This window comes from Rana temporaria, chromosome 2, assembly GCF_905171775.1.
Source record: "Rana temporaria chromosome 2, aRanTem1.1, whole genome shotgun sequence".
Lineage (NCBI taxonomy): Eukaryota > Metazoa > Chordata > Amphibia > Anura > Ranidae > Rana > Rana temporaria.
The window spans coordinates 242655666-242675832 of NC_053490.1; the positions used below are offsets into that span (position 1 = coordinate 242655666).

The 20167-nt window shown below is 42.0% G+C and overlaps 1 protein-coding gene across 2 annotated transcripts in view; it reads left to right on the top strand.

Annotated features, from left to right (window-relative positions):
- The window catches only part of ZZEF1 (zinc finger ZZ-type and EF-hand domain containing 1), a 300633-nt gene that overhangs the window by 58852 nt on the left and 221614 nt on the right, over positions 1 to 20167 (top strand). For both annotated transcript variants that reach the window (XM_040336714.1, XM_040336715.1), the window contains exons 10-13: positions 2309 to 2400; positions 6042 to 6187; positions 13016 to 13127; positions 16739 to 16954. In XM_040336714.1, coding sequence (XP_040192648.1) covers positions 2309 to 2400; positions 6042 to 6187; positions 13016 to 13127; positions 16739 to 16954 — 566 coding nt within the window. The remainder of the gene's footprint in view (positions 1 to 2308; positions 2401 to 6041; positions 6188 to 13015; positions 13128 to 16738; positions 16955 to 20167) is intronic.

Consider the following 20167-nt stretch of genomic DNA (forward strand, 5'->3'; position numbering starts at 1 on the left):
CGCGTCAGGCAGGCGGTCAAACGCGGTAACGCCACGCATAGGCGCCACGGCGCACCGTGATGACGTCATCGTGTCGGGGACATTTAAGCAGGATCAATTCCTGCAGCGGTTGTGTTGGACACCAGGCCCCTGGACTCCCCCTTGCTCTATCCAGCAACAAGTAAGTCCACATCTTGACACTCTTCATTGGCTGTAGATGGAAATTTTTCCTGAGCCTGCCATATTGCAGGCTTTAAAACTGAATGTGCCTCTGGCCGTTTGCTTGTCCCTTACCATACCTATTCCTTCCCCATAGGTTGCATCTCATATGTGAGACTGTATCAGACCCTACCTCTGTATCCACATCCTACACAGTATTACTGTGCGGCTTTTGTAACCACTGGCCGCATATTTGTCACATTGCAACTGGGTCCTAGAGCCCTCTTCTTTTTAACTTCACTTTGAATTGTACACAGGTATATTCCAATATAACACTTTCCTTAGCTTTTTTTTATCCCCTTTGTCCCTCCCCTTCCCCCCCTTCTCTTTTTATTGACTCCTGTGCTTCTTCTGGCCTTTTTCTTCCCTTTTTCCTTTCTTCTGTTCCTTTCCCTTGTCCCCCCCCCTTTTCCCCTCCTTCCCCTCCACTTCCCTTTCCCCCTCCCTCTTCCCTTTCATACCCCCCCCTTTTCCTTTTATCCTTCACTTTTCACTCCTTTCCCCACCCCCTCCCCCACTTTTCTTTTCACCCTTTCCCTGGTGTTTAGGGTTCCTCCACCTACTTTATTATCATTAAAAAATTGTTTTCACAACTCTCACGGTGACACGTCCCCACTATCACCTTGTCACACAAAATTGCAATCCCCGCTTACGATGTACCTATGTATATAGTCAAACAGGTCCACCTCCGCAGTTGTCCCCCTTGGTCGCCGTGGGAGGCATTTCCTGCGGTCGGTTGCAACTTCCGAGTGATTGGGTGTTCTTTCCATAGGTAAGCCACACAGCGCTTGTTCCCTTAAGTAATGTTTATATCTGTATGTTATTTTAATACTTGTTTGTTGACACTCTATTGGCCTATGCATGTCTACTTATATGTATATCTAGCCCTCTGTGCTAACAACTTTGTATTATTTTTAAAATTCTCCTGACGAAGCGACTCAGTCGCGAAACTAGTTGAGACCCTGTTTTGCGATTCCTCCTCTTTCACCGTGACTCTCCCCTTGGGGACTACTGTAGCCTGGTGACTTGTCTGGTTGGTCCCGCAACATATGTATTATTCTGTATTATTGTTTTTATTTTTTTTATTTTTTATACTATGTTAATAAATTGATATATATCTTTTTAACCCTTATTACTTTTTGAGTTTACCTCTCCATACAGTACCGAATATAGTCCTCTTGCCCCCCACTCTTTTGGGTCCTTGGGGTCCCCCAAGTCCAAAACTCTATTCTAATTGACTTTAAGCCTAGGTTCACACTGCTGCGAATTCAAAATCGCTGTAAAATGCGCGATTTTACCGCGATTTCGCGGCTGCGATTTCGGCCGCAATTTAATGTAAATCGCGGCCCGAAATCGCAAAAAGTAGTACAGGAACTACTTTTTGAAATCGCAGATGCGGCATCGCACTGATTAGGACAGTGCCATTGCCGACAATTGCCGCCGATTTGAGATGCGATTTGACATGTCAAATCGCATCTCAAATCGTTCCAAATCGTACCCAGTGTGAACCAGGGCTTAGGATGATGTTGCTACTATTTCTTTATTGCTTATACTAAGATGCTCAAACTTAATCACAGGTGGTAGAAACCAATTGTTATTAAGGAATTGGAATCTTATCTTGAAGTTTTGATTCTTACCATTTTAAAGTCACTAACTTTGTTAATTCAATACTGGCTAATATTTCCATGTAATCGTTTGCTTTATTCTTCCTCTGCTTTCATCAGTTAAAGCGGAGAAGCGTGTATTCTTCCTCTGCTTTCATCAGTTAAAGCGGAGAAGCGTGTAGCGTATATTAAATGTTTCGTAAATGAGGACCATTTACCTTAAATGATTGAAAGTGTATTTAGCATTGAACCAGAGGTGGTTATCCATTTTTATTTTTTGGAACCCCAAAATTAGTGATTTGGCTAATTTTGACTTTGCTGGTGTCCTGAAGCCTTAAGTGAGCCAAGAAACGTAAAAACTGATTGTATTGCTGTTTGGGATCCTATGCCATAATACCTGTTGGCCTAGACAGATGAAAAAAATGAGATCACACTAATTTCCAAAGTATATTGTGCATTCAAACGATTCATTCTGATTGTCCAAATATGTATTATTTTGCCTAAAGGCTTCCTGACGGAAACTGGAAAAACCAGAGCAAGCATAATCCTTTCTTCAGGCACAGAGTCAGCCTTCCAGGTTACACAGATGAGGGTTAGGGTAAGTGTACCCTTTTGACATAAACTGTACAGAAACCTAAGGACATACAAATAACTTAAAGTAGTGGAGGGGAGTTTAATAAAACTGCAGCAGACAGAATGTACTGTGCATAGTAACCAATCATCTTTTCTTCAGCTTGTTCAGTTAAGCTTTGAAAATGAAAGCTAGAAGCTGATTAGTCACCATGCACAGCTGCACCAGATTCTGTCTTTCCCAGTTGTTAAATTCCCCCCAATCAGCTGATTATTAAAGTTGTGTGTGTGTTGTTTTTTTTTTTTTTTGCCATTTTCACAGAAAATAAAAATCATAAAGGTATGTGTAAACAAAAGTTGTTAAATCCCTCCCCACCGTCAAAACAGCCTCAACATACAAATCACTGATAAGTATAAAGGCGTTCACATTAACCTTTTACGTAGCACATTGGAAAAAAAGTTACATTTACATGTAGCCAATGTCTAGAGCTCAACAAATGCAGGTAGTTTTATTATTTTACTGCTGGAATACTGATACAATAACAGTCTGCCACCATATCTTGTATTTGGGGATGCAATGGTCAGCAGCTGAGCCAGCATTTCGTAATGGGTGAATAAAACGATAATCTTTAAATTACACTTGGGGTCTGTCATGCCAGAAAGTTTACCTGCCTGCTTTAAATGATGTCCCCATGGTTTTCTTTCATTTGTGGTCATTTATTGTATTTTGTACAGTTCCATAGGACTCTCTCATACAGTACCATATTTTGCTTCTTGGAGATATTTGAGGATCCCATCTAAAGTAAACTAGCATGTGTTGCTCTCAAAGCTTTTTTTTATGCAGAAAACTGCTGGAGTATCACTGAGTGAAAACAAGCAAGTGTGAATGGGCCATTAGTGGAAGTTTGCGCTGTCAAGGTTCTAGATATATAAAAGTTGATACTGAATGCATACCGGACATTCCAGCCTACTACAAAGCAACTATTCTTGACTAAGCTAAAAACTGGTGGGCATCCACCCAACTCTCTGCCTGGCTCCAAATTGAGATAACCGCTGTAGCCTCCCAACCTTGGTTGATCCTCAGTGCCTTCCTCCTTCAGTGCACTCTTATCTCCAGACCAGGCCTCGTCAAAATCTGGGCGCCAGGTCCCAATTGCGACAAGAAATTGTGACCTGGCGCCTGGCTAAGGGCTGCAGAAGGCCGCAAAGCCGCGGCCTCAATTACTGGCCGGCGCGATCGCGGTGGGCCTGCGCCCGCCATTAATTAAGGCAGCGGCTTTGCGGCCTTCACAGAAGGAAGCTGAGGACTGCAGAAGGCCGCAAAGCTGGCCTGCCGGTAATGGAGGCTGCGGCTTTGCGGCCTTCACAGAAGGAAGCTGAGGCCTGCAGAAGGAATCTAGGAGTGGCCATCTTGTGGTGGCCGTTGGCATTACAGGTTACATTACATTACATTACAAGTAGCAAAAAACAACAGTTCTAATGTGTTTTTTCACTGCCATCTCCTTCCCTCTAATTAGAACCCCCAAACATTATATATATTTTTTTATTCCAACACCCTAGAGAATAAAATGGCAGTCCTTGCAATACTTTCTGTCACACCGTATTTGCGCAGTGGTCTTACAAGCGCACTTTTTTTAATTAAATAAATAAGACAACAGTAAAGTTAGCCCAATTTTTTTTTTATATTGTGAAAGATAATGTTACGCCAAGTAAATTGATACCCAACATGTCACGCTTCAAAATTGCGTCCGCTCGTGGAATGGCGACAAACTTTTACCCTTTAAAATCTCCATAGGCGACGTTTAAAAAATTCTACAGGTTGCATGTTTTGAGTTGGAGGAGGTCTAGGGCTAGAATTATTTCTCTCTCCCTCTCTACCAATCGCGGCGATACCTCACATGTGTGATTTGAATACCGTTTACATATGCGGGCACTACTCACGTATGCGTTCGCTTCTGCGCGCGAGCTTGGCGGGTCGGGGTGCTTTTTTTTTTTTTTTTTAAGCTGGCTTCTAGAGTCCAAGCAAATTTGTCAAACTCTGCTCCAGACCATTAATGCTACCCTCAAGACAAGGAAAGCCACCAGCCAACGCACCAGAGGCATCCCGCACTGTTTACTCTCCTTCATTCCTCTCACCGCTATTTGCAACTTCTCACACCTGACATTCCTCTTTCCAACTTCACAGCCTCAGGTCTAACAGTCGGAGACCTATACAGAGACTCCCTATTGCTCTCATTTCAACAAATATAGACCTATCACAACATCACCTCCAAAGATTTCTTTAAATATCTTAAACTTCCCGTGTAAATTGGTCAAACTGTCTTCTACGTCTGCACTTGTTACAATTCTACCAACAAATCTGTCCAAACCATAGAGGTATTTCCTATATCTACAAACTTCTCACCACCGTCTCCCGTGACCTCAAGACGCCAACGATGGAACCTCTGGGGACTGCTAGGACTACCCCTAGCAGTGGTACCACTCTTCATGCACCGCATGAATGCGCTGGATTCGTTGCCTACTTCACTGGGAATCTGTCCAGAAAATATTCCATGACTGGTGCCTCACACCTGCTAAATTAACACGTATCTACCCCTCTACAACCAACACGTGCTGGTGAAACTGTGGAAGCTAGGGATCTCCCCTGCGTGTATGGTGGAATTGCCCCATGCTCACTTTTTACTGGTCCAATCTAACTAAGCTCATTCTTTCTATCATCTCAACCTCTTTCTCCTTATCCCCACAAATGGTTCTATTGTGTCTGGATATTGACACTTGGCCCCAGAAATCGCACACGATCATTACCCATGTTTTTATAGCTGCCCGCCTAGCTTTTGCTAGAAAGTGGAAATCCCCACTCCCCCCATCTATTTCGGAAGTGATCACACTCCTCAACAACTACCTGATGAAATTTATGTATGCCAAAGCTCATTTACAACTCCCTAAATTTCATAATCACTGGGAACTTTGGCCTACACACCCAAAAAGCCTAAATCTCACGTGACCTACACCTGCTTTCCGGCATTAATATCCTATCCACACCCAATTTGAACACCCCCGTCTAACACTTTACTTTACCTTACTGTTAGCTGGCTTCAAATCCATCCCACTATATAAATGCAGCAGTTTGTCACTTGTTAAACCTTTTACCATAATGGTTAAGTTTATCCTTGTACACTGTACTAATACGAACCATTCACCTACTGTATCATTTGCTATTTTATTATACAGAAACATGTTAAAGGGGTTGTAAAGGGTCGTTTTTTATTTTCTAAATAGGTTCCTTTAAGCTAGTGCATTGCTGGTTCACTAACCTTTTTCTTCGATTTCCCTTCTAAATGTTTTTTTTTCTTTGTCTGAATTTCTCACTTCCTGTTCCTCCTCAGTAATCTGTTCTGGCTGACTAACCCCCAGCCAGAATGGCTTGGATGATGGGGGCAAGCTTACTGAGGAGAAACAGGAAGTGAGAAATTCAGACAAAGATTTAGATGGGAAATGGAAGGAAAAGGTAAGTGAACCAATAATGCACTAGCTTAAAGGAACCTATTTAGAAAATAAAAAACAAACCTTTACAACCCCTTTAATTCAATTGCTAGTTAATATAGCATTTTTAAGCATGGTCTAAACACAACATTTTACTTTGTATTTTATTCATACTTTATTTTTAAGGTCAGAAAAGGTGCCATTGGTGCCAAATGTGGATTGGTGTTTGCTTACAATTGCCCGGAAAAGTTCCATGCTGAACAGCATTTTAAAAGATTTGAGCATTTTGACACGTGGAAATTACCTGAATTCAAACAGTTTGCGAAAGAAAGGTAAGGACTTAATAAAATTTAGCTTTAAAAAAATGATCACCATATATCTGGGCTTGACAAGTTTGCCTTGAATCTAGGAGCCAGCTAAAAAAGTTAGGAGCTAGTTTTTTAAATAACAAATCTTAAGGGTGGTACATGTTGGCATGTAAACTTGGCAAAACCGCCTTTTTTAAACATCTGTTAAGATCTATTAAGTTAAATTGTTCAGGAGAGGTTTTACTAGGTCCCGTGTACATTAAGCCTAACCCTTGCGCTGCCAGAGCCTTTTCTCTTCCGTTCATAGACGGACACAGCATCCTTTGACAGTAGGGTTATATCCGCTTCCCTTTAGGAGAGCTAAAACTCTCCTGGAAGGAAGGTGCATAACCCTACTGTCAAGGATGCTGTGTCCGTCTATGAACTCAGAGAAATGGATTTTACGGTGAGTACAAAAATCCTATTTTCTCTTCCGTTCATAGACGGACACAGCATCCTTGACAGTAGGGTGGGGATATCAGATATCCCCACTGAAAGTCCAGGACGTCATATGACGTCCTTGGGCTGGAAGTGGTTAAACATGTCCATACCCTACATTTTCCATAGGTGACACTTTAAAAGCCTCCTACAAGTCATCAGTTTAGCTTTACAAAGGGTGTCTGGTGCTGGAATTTTTTGCTCTCATTCCAGCGTGCGCGGCAATATTTAATATGTATATCGCAATCAACTTTTTCATGCGTAGGAGCCTCATTGCGTGAATTTTTTTGTATATATGGTGGCATCAAAAAGTCCCCTATGTGAATATTTATTTTTGGGGGGACAGGCGCTAGGTTGAAACTTCTGGTCGCAGTGGCAACGAGGCACCTGGGGTTTGTCGAGCCCTGCCATTAACACAGGGTGATTTAACACAGGGTCATTTGTATACAGTAATATGCATGCTAAAATAAGAGGGAATATACTTAACATTCCAGAGGCAGGTGTCTTAAACAGTTGCCACTTTGCTGCACTCCAGCCTCAAAGTATTTTGCACTTCTGGAGCTATTTATTTATTCCATGAAGCAGCATAACGTGTTTTGCCTGTATACGTGCTAATCTCTTGCTTTGCTGACATTTAAAGCTTTATTGCATCAACGCCGGAATACATTTACTACATTGGGAGTACAGTTCATTCATTTTTATTTCTTAAACATTCATTTTTTTTTTTTTTTTTCCCCACTGTTGTGTTCTGTTGTATAAAACTTTGCCTGTGTAGCAATGATTACATAGGAACCATCATCTTTGTGGTATTTTTGTTTTCCTTCAGTTCTTGCTCTTTTGTGTGTGTGTGGAAATATTTTTGTGGAGCTCCACCCAGAAGGGGAAGTTTTGCTTTTTAGCACTACTCCCCCATCTTATGTCACCTTTTTTCTTGGGGGTGGGAAGTGGGTACCTAGTTTTGACAGAAGAAGTTCTCCCCTACCCTCACACCCCTTCCTCTCTGCAACCTTCTGGGACATGTCACAGGTCCCAGATGATTGCCCAACCATTCAGGAGGCACAACACAACTTGCACATCCAACTGTGAAACCGCAAACTTTCACAGCCAGGTGTCCACAATTGTAATCCCTGGGAAAGGAGAGGGAGATAATCGATTTGTTTGGGCAGCCACATCGCTGGATCCTGGGACAGGTAAGTGTGTGTTTATTAAAAGACAGTAGCTACACTTTTTGTAGCTGCTGGCTTTTAATAAACAGAAAAATTTCAAGTTTGCTTTAATACTTCCTATGCGTTTATAACCAACTTCTTTTTTGTAGTTTTATCTTCATTTTATTAATGCACAAAGTACAAAAATGTGCATTCAAGTACATTACTAGAAGGCCATTTTTTGCTGATAAAAGCCCTGAAAGTTATTTTTTGTCGTGTGTGTGTGTGTGTGTGTGTGTGTGTATATATATATATATATATGAAAGAAATTAACAGTATACTGACACTTTGCACAGAGAATGAAAACTGATATGAGAATATATTGCACATCTTTTCAGATGATGCCACCTCTGCAGCTTTCTCAAGTAATGGAAAAAAAACTAACTATGGCCTACTCTAGAATACCCCCTAAGGCTATACCATACCCTGTTAGAACATTAAGTCTAATTCTATGAAGAAGCTGTAGATATTTTTACCCTGCTAAACACTTAAAACTGAACTTCAGAGACAAAAACATTCCTTTTAAATATAATTGTCAATAGCCACAGAGGATATAAACGCCTTTGCAAACCCAGTTATCTTGATCATAGAGTACATGAGTATTCATAAACCTGGGGTTTATAGGCTCATACCTTCAGGTGATTGGACACTGACAAAGCATTTGAAGGTGGGAACCCCTGTGTGAGCCCCTTTTTTTTTTTTTGCTAGTGTCCTAAGGCGATTCACCTCTTTTTGCTTTGCAGAGAAATTACTCTTGGCTTAACTACTTTGATATTGTATTTTTTGTCTTTAAATTCTTCAACTATTCAATTATCCCATTTACTGCCTTTGAATGCAAAGAATAGAAGTAGTGCACCCAGATTTGCACAACCTTGGTAAAACTTTGGGAGCCAAATCCAAACCCCACACTGTGGGGAGTGCCTGTAAAATTTGTTTTGGCACAAGATCCTCCAAGGATGCTCATCTTGGCACTTGGTGCAACACGGTGTAGTCGGCCTCGGGGTACTATACATGTCCAGGGCTCCCTCGTAGGTAGAGAAAATTCCTGGACTGCCGCACTCCTTGAAACAATGTCTTTATTCAGCAAAAAAATTCCAAAACACAAAACAACCAAAAACAGTGCAGTCAAAAAGGAGAGGTGGACAAAAGGAAAAGGGTGGCTGACATGTTTCACATCTTTCGATGCTTAGTCGTAGCATCGTTGCTTGCAACATTTAAATACTTATCCCAGCATTTATTGCCTGGAAAGCTTCGGCATAGAAAGATCTGTCAGTATGGCTGAACCATCCTAGGGCAGCCTGCTTCACTTCGTCATCATTTCTCACAAAGATTTGTCTCCTGTTTAATTTCACGACAGGTTATGCATCGATTATTCAGGATCAGGCATTCCATGCGCTGAATGTTCACAGCAATAACTGCTGTGGGCTGGTAACTACAGTCGAGATCATCACTAACGAATGTATAGCCATCTTTGAAAGGTTTACAGCATTCAAATGTCTTACTGCACCTGAGCTTCCTATCGCCGTACTGTGCTTGAAGTCTTCTGTAGCTATCCGTGGGTTTTACTCCTTCATTCAAGAAACTTCATCACAACATGCTGTTCCATGCACACACTAATACGGTTGTCTGCCAACTTGATTAATGGTCTCTGGAGTGTCCCGTGACATGTGCACCGCCTATCGGTCATAGGACACACTTGCCACTTACTACTGCGTGTAGTACTGCCACGCTAGCATCTATTTTTTATAGCTGTAAAATTAAAAGTCCCGGTTTGACTTGAAAGCCCCTTGTTTATGTACTATGCATTTTCCCTCCAGTCTTGGCCTCCAGCTTCTCTGGGTTCAAATGCTGACCTTCCCTGCACAGAGCCCTTAAAGTGATTTGTAAACAATATTTTATTTTTTTATAAACAAAACTTGTCATACTTGCCCTCTCTTACTGACATGTATAAATGTGTACTGAGCTGTATATGTGCTGCACTGTGTATACATGCATGAATGGAGTACTGAGCTGTATGTTTTCTACACTGTATTTTCTTATGTAGCGCCCCCTTACTTTCAGTAAAGGCACTACGCTAAAGTTAGTGGGAGAGTGAGAGATAATTTGCTCTCATTCTGAATTGTACTAAATTTGGCTGTCACCAAATCTGGATTGTTCTGTGTGCTAGACTGCGTTCTAGGGATGAGACCCCATCCCTGGGCGGCAGGTGGCGCCAGAGGGGTCCAGGCGGAGCCGCTTCTTCCCAGCAGCCAATCAGAGGAGTTGGGCCTCGCTGTGCCTGCTGGGAGGTGGTATTTCTGTGGCGGAAGCCGTTCTGCGTTCTTCGCGGGTTCCAGGTGCGGCACCCACCTTTGGGGTGTGCGCACATCGTGGGCCCCACCACTATGACCTACCTGGCCTGGGGTCGCGCGCAACGCGGAGCTCCATACTCGGGGCCCTCTTGGCCTGGAGTGATTGATGCTTTCATAGGGGCCCCAGTGACTGACTGGGTCCCCCTCTACTGAGAAGATCCCAGGCTGTATGGCGCTCGGTGGGGGATCTGCTTGAGGAGAACCCGGAGGCAGGTGATCCAAAAGGGCTCGAACGAACCATCGGGGATCTGGGTAACCGGACACTGACAGATGACCCCAGTACTGTCAGTCGGTGACCCCAAAGAGAAAGACTGGGAAGATGTGCTCTGCTGTTCACCATTGTCAGCATCGAGCCTGTGGCAGAGGCCTCATCTGGCATCCTATTTAAAATCAGAGCCAAGTCGGTGGCAGTGACTTGTTCTTCTCAGCAATCCTTAAAGTGACACTTCGGCTGCCAGGCTTGTAGCGGGAGTCTGTCCGGGGCACTTCACCCACTCCAGTTGGAGTGGCGACGAACTGTATCTACTACCACAAAGAGCAGGACTGCTCTTTTCTCATCCAAGCCTGATACCGCAAAGTTCTTTACTTCATCAACCTTTCCTGTCCTATCTCATGTTGATGTTGGTCGTGTTGGGCCGTGAAATAAAGCATTTAGAAAATCTACTTCGCTGATTGGACATTCGTTTTACTGCTCTACTCACTGCTATCACCCTAGACAACGATTAGAGGTAACTTAGTACGCCAATCCCAAAACAACCAGCGGCCCCTGAGGGGGTATCGCTACACTTATATGTAAGCAAATGGTGCATTCTGTATTCAGGACAACTAATTGTCTAAATGAACTAATCTATTATGAAAATGGTTGACAACTATTTTCATAAGAGATTATGTTGATTAGTTGTTTTCAGCCCTAGCTGGTATGCCTCTTGATAGAAATATTACGGATTGGTGACTTGTGTAAAACTGCACAAACTTATCAATCTTACCTAGTGTGGGGGGATGTTAGTTTGCTTACAGGAATGCTGGGATTGATGGCATCCACCTTCAGAGCGGTTCTATTTGCACAATTTCACTTCAATACTTTACAAGACATTCTTAAGATGTGGACAAATCCAGGTTTCTCTGGGCAGGATAATTCAGTTACATTATCAAATCAAGGGGTGTCTGTCATGGTGGCTTCTTTTTAAATATCTTCACAGAGCAGGTGTCTCTGCCTTACATGGGAGATAATAAAATTGTGAAGATGAGTCTATTGCGCTACTGCGAGTAATGAAATGTGTACCCCGTGAATGAGAGAAAAAATGTAAAACTTAAGCTGCTAAATCTGAAAGGTGCACAAAAACCGTAAATAGATAAGATAAAAAAGTGATTAGCGCTACAGTGAAATAAAGGTTTATAACAATAAATGAATGGCTGGGAAGCCAACACTCAGTGAGCTAAGTGATAAACAAATGGGCTACAGTAGCAAGACCACTGGGTAGGATAATTGAGTTACATTATCAAATCAAGGGGTGTCTGTCATGGTGGCTTCTTTTTAAATATCTTCACAGAGCAGGTGTCTCTTGCCTTACATGGGAGAATTGCTAAGACAGACTCTCAGGCTGGGTTCACACCGCGGCTGCAGGTCCCAGCAGAGGGTCTGGTGCGTACCTCTAAACCGATTTAAGATGTGAAGCCAGTCTGAATTTTTGTCTGAATTGCCACCTGAAACTAAGCCAAAGATGCACAGGACTTTTTTTTTTTTTTTCCTAATGTGGACCGCGGCCACCCTGGAGCTGTGTGAACCGGCTCCATTGAGAGCCAGGCACAGTCTCCTGTCATTCAAATTGAAAGTGGGGGAAACCTGCATCCAGTTTGCACAAGGGTGCATCCAGCCTTAGTCTAAAGAAAAATGTAAGCTTCCTAGAGTTAAGATAAGTTTACATCAAGCATCAGGAGTGTTTGGACGGAGGTCATTTACCCTATCCTGGGTGGAGTTTCATGTTCCATCAACTTCTGTGGATCTATTGCTTAATTAATATATTGTTCCCTTCCCTGTGTCTAGTACCTGTTCCATGGCGAGGGCCATCAGGGTTTACTCTTCAGGCACTGCTTCTTTTAGGAAAACAGATTAAAAGAGGTACTTTTGCTTACAGATCCACTATTTCTAAGTGGTTTTGATAAGTTATTATGCAGGTCTATGGGTAGTTGGATAAAACAAATCCTTTTTCTTGTTTAAAGCCAACTCCACTAGGGCAGTGATTGTTTCTTGGTCTTATGATCATTAGGCCTCTGTCTCAGATCTGTAAGTTTGTAACCTGTTCTTCTGTACATGCGTTCTCTAAATTCAATAAGTTTGATGTGTCTGCCCCAGCAGAAGCTAGTTTAGTTTGGGAGACTTTTCCCTTAGTTTCCCCTTGTTTTCAGTTTTATTTTTATTTTGCTGGTTCTCCTTAATTGTTCTTGTGTTCCCACCCCTCAGTTTGGACTGCTTTTAGATATCCTAGATCCTAATCAAACCATGCCCCTCAATGGGCAATAGATAAAAGGATGTTTGTGCTTGCAGTGAAATAATTTTTCTTAAGTTCATTGAGGGACACGGACTCCCTCCCCTCATATGCTAGCATTCTCTTTGGTCTGCTTGCTGCATCTGAGGAGGTGGGAGGTGTGATAGCCCCAAGGGGAGCTGGCCATTGTTTTCTATGTGCCTAGTCTTTATTTTCTCTGTAGGCAGCGGTGTATATACCTAGATTTCTTTATTATCAATCTCTGTCCCTTAATACACTCTGAGTAAAGATGTTTTATAGTGAGTACAAAAATCCTATTTCCGCTGTTTGCAGAGCTAACCGGTGTGGAACAGATATAGACGAAAGTGATCCTGTAGCCTGGTTTGAGCTGGAAGAGGAATGGGATGAAGTGGACATCAGGATGCAGCAATGTAAAACTGCCAAGGTATGTAAAAATTGTTGATAAAAAATGGGATATACTGCGCTACTAAACACATCAAAATTTAAATGCCGCAGCTCATAATGTAAGATCATACATTAAAACAAATACAAAAAAGAAAAAGTAAAGCTGCGCAACACAAAAAATAATAAAGTGAATTACCATGAGTGCCAAAGCTGAAAAATGAATAACCAATGTGATGCATAAAGAAAAAATCATATAATATATATAAATCAAAGTGCATATATAGTCCATATGTGAACCAAGGAAAAAGGAATATCCAATCACTGATGAATCGATATGATGGTCCTATAGTAAGATACACAGTGCAGCAATCAGTGAGCAAATAGAAATCCTGTGCGAGGAAACGGCAGAGCCACAATGTGTCACGAATCACACCTGTGCACCACCACCTATAAAGTTGTATGCTTACCAGAGGTAAGCTGTAATGGGCCAAAAGTATTGGACTTGTTCCCAATAGATGGCATTCTCCAATGGCAGGGAAATCGAGCGATCAATGGGCACCAAGGCCACGAAGCTCAGCGTGGATACCCAAAATGAAGAGAGACTCGCATAGTGTGTATAGTATGGTCAATCCGATTTAATAACCAAAATGGCAACTTATAGTTTAAAAGAGTAACAAACATCCGTATAGGACAATGGAGAGCCGGCCGGCATGCGATCTCCCGTTCAGAGCGATGACGTCAACACGTCTATCTCCTAGGCCTTTGTGCCCATTGAGTTCATTCCATCTGATCGCTAGCTTTCCCTGCCATTGAAGAACGCTATCTATTGGGAACACTTCCATGTAAAAATTGTTGCATCTAGCGAAGCATCCTAAAAGAAGAATTCTTGTTTTAAAGGGTCACTAAAGGAAAATTTGTTTTTAGCTAAATGGCTTCCTTTACCTTACTGCAGTCCTGGTTTCATGTCCTCATTGTTCGTTTTTGCTCTGATGTTGCTGTAATCCTTCTCTGTTCTGGACACTTCCTGGTTGTCTGTTTCCTGATGACCACAGTACTGGGAGATTCTAGTTTCATTTTCCAAACCATCACTGCTATATGGCTCTGTCTAGCACAGAGGCAGGATAACATGCAAAAACGAAACTAGAGGTACATGATATGATTGATTTTTATCTATTGTTTATCAATTTTAAAAGGAATCAGTTAACCATTATGTCTCTATACCCTGTAAACAGTCATTTCAGCAAAACATTTTTTGTCCTTTACAACTACTTAAAGAGTGAAAGGGAGAACCTGGTAGGTTCCCAGGTACAGATTCATCTTAAGCGAGCAGTGTAGTAGAGACACCACAAACTCTAATAAAACAAAGGCACCATAAACACACTTGACGTTTTTACAGCAGCTGCTTTTGGCTTCAGATGTTTTTTTCTACAGTCAATAGACTCCCCATCGTGTTATCCTATGTGTCCATGCACACATAGGCTGTTAGCAGTTCTTGACTGGGGCATCTTTTGGTTTAAAAAAACAAACAAAAAACTAGTGGGTACTGAGAGTTTTTCCCTGCCTCCTAAACGTTGAGCTCAAAATATGCCTGTAATTGTTCTAATGTGCATGGACACATAGGATAACATTGAGTAGCTTCTACAGGCAGAACACAAAACTCCTGTAGCACCAATGTTTAGGCCAGTGTGCATGGAGGCTTAGTGAAAATGTATAAACTGTTTGCATTTAAAGGGTTGTTTGGTACAGATGAAACATTTCTGTTTATAGCATGCTTTTTTAAAAGGTAATCTAGCCGTTCAGTAACTTTATTTAGTTTTTATACTGATGTGGTAAAATATAAGGTTAAAGCCGAGCTCCACCCTATTTTGACACTTCGCGTCAATACAATAGCAGCCACGATTGCAATGAGAAACTGAACTTTTTTTTTTTTTGACAGTACCTGTGTTATTGTCATTTGTCGCCTCCTTCCGGTCCCTGTAATCTGCGGGTACTGTGCGGGCAGTGAGTCATTTCCCTTTACATGCAGTGTCTCCTGGGAGCCTTTATCATTGCTCACAGGAGTTAATGCGGTGGCTTGCCTCGAGATATCGCGGTATTTCGTAGAGTGGAAGTGACGCGTACAACAACGTTTTTGGAAATGATTATTTATTGTTTGGAAATAGAAATCGCAGATGCTCTCTATCTCCTATTCTATCATAGCTTCCGGCCGCTTACACTGTTTTTTTCCGTTGCCATAACAACGGGGCGGGTACTTCCTACAACGACGCCGTTGTGATAGCAACACCAGAGGTTATCGGCGCTGCGCTGCTGCCGTTACCGAGATGTCCATCTTTAAAAAAAAATGACGTGTATATATATATATACAGTGAGGGGTCCTTAAGTGGTTAACCACTTTGCACCCTGGCCATTTCTGAAACTTCGCTCCTACATGTAAAAATCTACTTTCAGATAAAAGTGGTCTCTGCGGCGATTCGCTGCAAAATCATTTTTATCGGCGGTGAGAGAGGGGTCCCTCCCGACCATTTAATTTATTTTATTTTTCATTGCATTTTTGTGTAAATATGAGATCTGAGGTCTTTTTGACCCCAGATCTCATATTTAAGAGGTCCTGTCATGCTTTTTTTTTTCTATTACAAGGGATGTTGTAATAGGAATAAAAGTGACACAATTTTTTCTTTTTTTTTTTTTTTAAACGAGCCCCGTCCTGCCAAGCTCGCGTGCAGAAGCAAACACATATGTGAGTAGCGCCCACATATGAAAAATGTGTTTTAAACTTCACATGTGAGGTATCGCTGTAATGGGTACAGCGAGAGCAATAATTCTAGACCTCCTCTGCAACTCAAAACATGCAACCAGTAGAATTTTTTTTAAATTTCGCCTATGGAGATTTTTAAGGGTAAAAGTTTGGCGCCATTCCACGAGCGGGCACAATTTTGAAGCGTGACCTGTTGGGTATCCATTTACTAAGCATAACATTATCTTTCACAATCTAAAACAAATTTGGGCTAACTTTACTGTTGTCTTATTTTTTTTATTCAAAAGTGTATTTTTTCCTCCAAAAAAAGTGCGCTTGTAAAACCATGGCGAAAATACGGTGTGACAAAAGTATTGAAACAGTTGCCATTTTATTCTCTAGGGTGTTAAAACATATATATATATAATTTTTGGGGGTTCTAAGTAATTTTCTAGCAAAAAAAAGTTTTGAACTTGTAAACACCAAATCTCAGAAAGAGGCTCGGTCCTTAACCACTTTACAACCGGAGGCCGTCTTTTAACGTCCTCGACTTTGTGCAAGCACTACTTTACATTGTAGCAAAGTGTAATTTCTTCAGTGTTGTCACATGAAAAGATAGAATAAAATATTTAGAAAAATGTGAGGGGTGTACTCGCTTTTGTGAGATATTGTGTGTGTGTGTGTGTGTGTGTGTGTGTGTTAATCTCAGAAGTTGTAAAATTAGAATTTAAAAGTTTGCATATCATGGGTATTTTTTATTAATAATGCTGAACTTTGTTGACTTTGAAATACATTGTTGGGCTGCAGAACGTATTGGTAAAATGGATGATGATGGCTATAAACAATTTATCATATCAGATTTTGTAAACGTTTCACTGATTCACTGCACTAATCTGTGTCAAATTTTCCCTTACTAGTACTGGATGGTGAAGTTCCTCTGCACACGGGAAGAAACAGCAGAGCGCTTAGGTGTGCAAGGTATCAGTGCTTTTGGTTACCGCAGACCACTGGAGGCTAAAATTGACATGAATGTGACATGTTTGAAGTGTAAAGAGTTACCATCTGATAGCGTATGTGGAATGACCCTCATTCTAAAATCTCTGCTATTTGTTCAGCAGCTTGCACATGATATGGTAAGTCTCCGCAATCACAGGTGCAAAGAGAGCCTTGCCTTACTTGCTGAACTTTACAAACCATTATAACTGGTATGATGTTGCAATTCCTAGATGAATATTAAAGTGTACCCCAACATTTGTTTGTTGTACCATGTACTTGTGCTAAAATGTTTCCAGTTCTTTGTATTTCTTCCTTTTTTGTGAAATACCTGGTGACCATGCCAGTCCACCTGCTTTCCTATTTCAAACTGTCCCCACTAAGGATAGAAGCATATTCATTCCAGCATGGTCAGTTTTTCTCCTACCCCACCCCCCACTTCGCACAGCTCTTCACTGGGAAGATCAGCGTATTGCTTTTTCTCTGCCTTTTGTTGACACCCCTTGCATTCTTCTCCCCCACCTCTCCGAGCCCTTTATGCAGCTGACAACAAAGGTTATGTGATCACTTATAAAAAATGTGTGTTTATGTGTGTGTGTGTGTGTGTGTGTGTGTGTATAATATATATAATATCGGATGGGTTGTTTTACAAAGTGAGGGTTCACATAATAATCTTTAAAGGGGTTTTAAAGGTACATGTTTTTTTTTTCACCTTTATGCAATAAGGTGAACAAAATCCGATCATTAGCTGCCCCCCCCCAGCCCCTGTTTACTTACCTGACCCCTTTGAAAGTCCTGCGCCGTGAACGAGCTGGCTTCTCGGCTCATTTATTGGTTGATTGAAAGCAGCGCAGCCATTGGCTCGCGCTGCTGTCAATCATATCCAATGACGCGTCGCGCTGAGGGGCGGGGCCAAGTGATGCAGTGAGCGGCTGTATCACGGGAGCGCGCCCGCAAGAACTTGTCACCATGCGAGAGAGCTCGCATGAAGGTGGAAAGTTCTTGCGGGGGGGAGCCGAGACAGCCGCCGAGGAACCCCAGAAGACCAGGTTCGGGGCCACTCTGTGCAAAGCGAGCTGCACAGTAGAGGTATAGTAGAAGTATAACATGTTTTGTTAAAAAAATAAAAAAAAATTCTCTTTAGTGTTCCTTTAAGCTTTATTGTGAGTTGTATATAGCACATATTCATGATTGTATTGTTGATATCCTGGTAGCCATAATAAATGGCATAGCAAGCTGTGTGTGTGTGTGTGTGTGTGTGTGTGTGAGAGAAAGAACGATCGTTTTTTTTTTTTAAGTGTCCTTTCACACTAGCGGACCGTTCGTCCGTTCATTACAAGTCCGTTTACGGACTTGTAATTAATCCCTATGGGATCGCGTCCGTTAGCGGATGGAGCATCCGCTAACGTCCGCGTCCGTCGGGATACGCTTTTGCGAACGGAAGAAACCCTATTTGCATCTGATCCGTTCCGCAGAACGGAAGAAAGACGGACAGACGGTCCGTCTGCATCCGATCCCCCATAGGGGAGAGCGGAGCAGAGACAGGGCGGTCTCTGCACTGTGTGCGGGGACCGCCCTATCCGCCGACAGCTCAGCGGGGATGACTGATGATCCCCGCTGAGCTTTGGCGGACACACGGAGCGGACACAGAAACGGTCCGCTCCGTGTGAAAGGACCCTTATGCCTTCTGTGACATATGTCACAGGTGTCAGATCTTCCTTTTTTTTTTTCTACTTTAAATGCAAGTAACCCTAAGATACATTTGGGGGTCTTTCAGTATGTTTTCAATGATTGGGCCTATGCTGTCATAGTGTGAGGGGGGAAAAAAGCTTCATAAACAAAATCTTGATATATACACTATTGTTTCTACACCATATATTTTCGCCATAACTAGAAGAAAAAGCAGGCGAATTTGGAATAGTTTGATTCCAGACAAATGAAAAAAAATTGAAATAAAAGTAATGTTTTAAATTTTTTATGTGGTTGAAATCACCAGAAAATCACCTTTTTCCGAATTTCACCATATTTTTTTCTCTCATAAGGCAGAGGTTCTTGCCCCATACCCCCCCCCCCCCCCCCACAACCAACTGTCAGATTTTGAAAACGGTACGGCTGTGCGAGACTCTGACCATATCGCCATGTCATTCATTCACAGAAATCCGTTTGCCACAGTGGCAGAAACTTGTAATTTGAGTGAAGTGCATGCAAGCTCAAAGTTCATTCACCCTACCTAAAACTCTTAAAATGACAGCCTGTACTGAGGTACAGGCAACAGAGCTGGGGGCAGTGTGAGCAGGATCCTGACATTGCACCGGCAATCTGCTAATTGCGACAATACTTTTTCAGGCTCCTGTTTTAAAAAATGCTGCAAAAAGATGTGCATTTATTGTTTTTGAATGAAAGGTGAACTTGGCCTTTTAAGTGTGAGAGTCTCCAAGTTAAAGTGGTATGTGTGTGTGTGTGTGTGTGTGTGTGTGTGTGTGTATATATGTATATGTACCGTATTTGCCGGTGTATAAGACGACCGGGCGTATAAGACGACCCCCTAATTTTACATTTTTTTAAGATTTTTTTCCCTGTACTCGCCATATAAGACGACCCACCTTCCGAGGCTTCATATTTCATCCTTATTGAGCCATATTCTTCTTCATTCTTGCTGGAGCTGGAGCCAATCACGGCGAGGGATGTATTCTATTAATGAATACAAAGCCTGCTTGGATTGGCAGAGGCTGTAACATCATCAGCCCACGCCTCTTTGACTCTCAAAGCCAATCCGAGCAGGCTACTGTATGTATGGTAGATGGTTGTTACTCCAATCTGAGAAGGCTCTGTATTTATTTGAATACATCGCTCATCGGGATTGGCTAAGTGGTATATACTGTATGTAGCCGAAGCTACATACAGTATTACTGCACATCCAGCAGGCATCCAAGCAGCTGACCCGGCGTATAAGACGACCCCTGCTTTTTGGACAGTTTTTTTTAAGTGTAAAAGGTAGTCTTATACGCCAGCAAATACAGTGTGTGTGTGTATATATATATATATATATATATATATATATATATATATATATATATATATATATATATATATATATATATAATATATTATTGTGTATAAATAAAGGGCAGGTCTGCCCAGAGGGACACATTAAAAAGCCCAGCAAGAGCACAGTGGCAGCTAGGTGTCCATTGTGTCCCTACACTAAATCCAACAAATCTTATCAGTGAGTCTGTGGGTGGGGTGAAATGCATCAGTGTGTGGTTTGGTGTAGGCTAAGGCTGCTCCTAATTATTTATTCACCTGGGCTGCTTGGGAGCCTTTCCTCTTTACATTTACTAGCCCTCTGAATT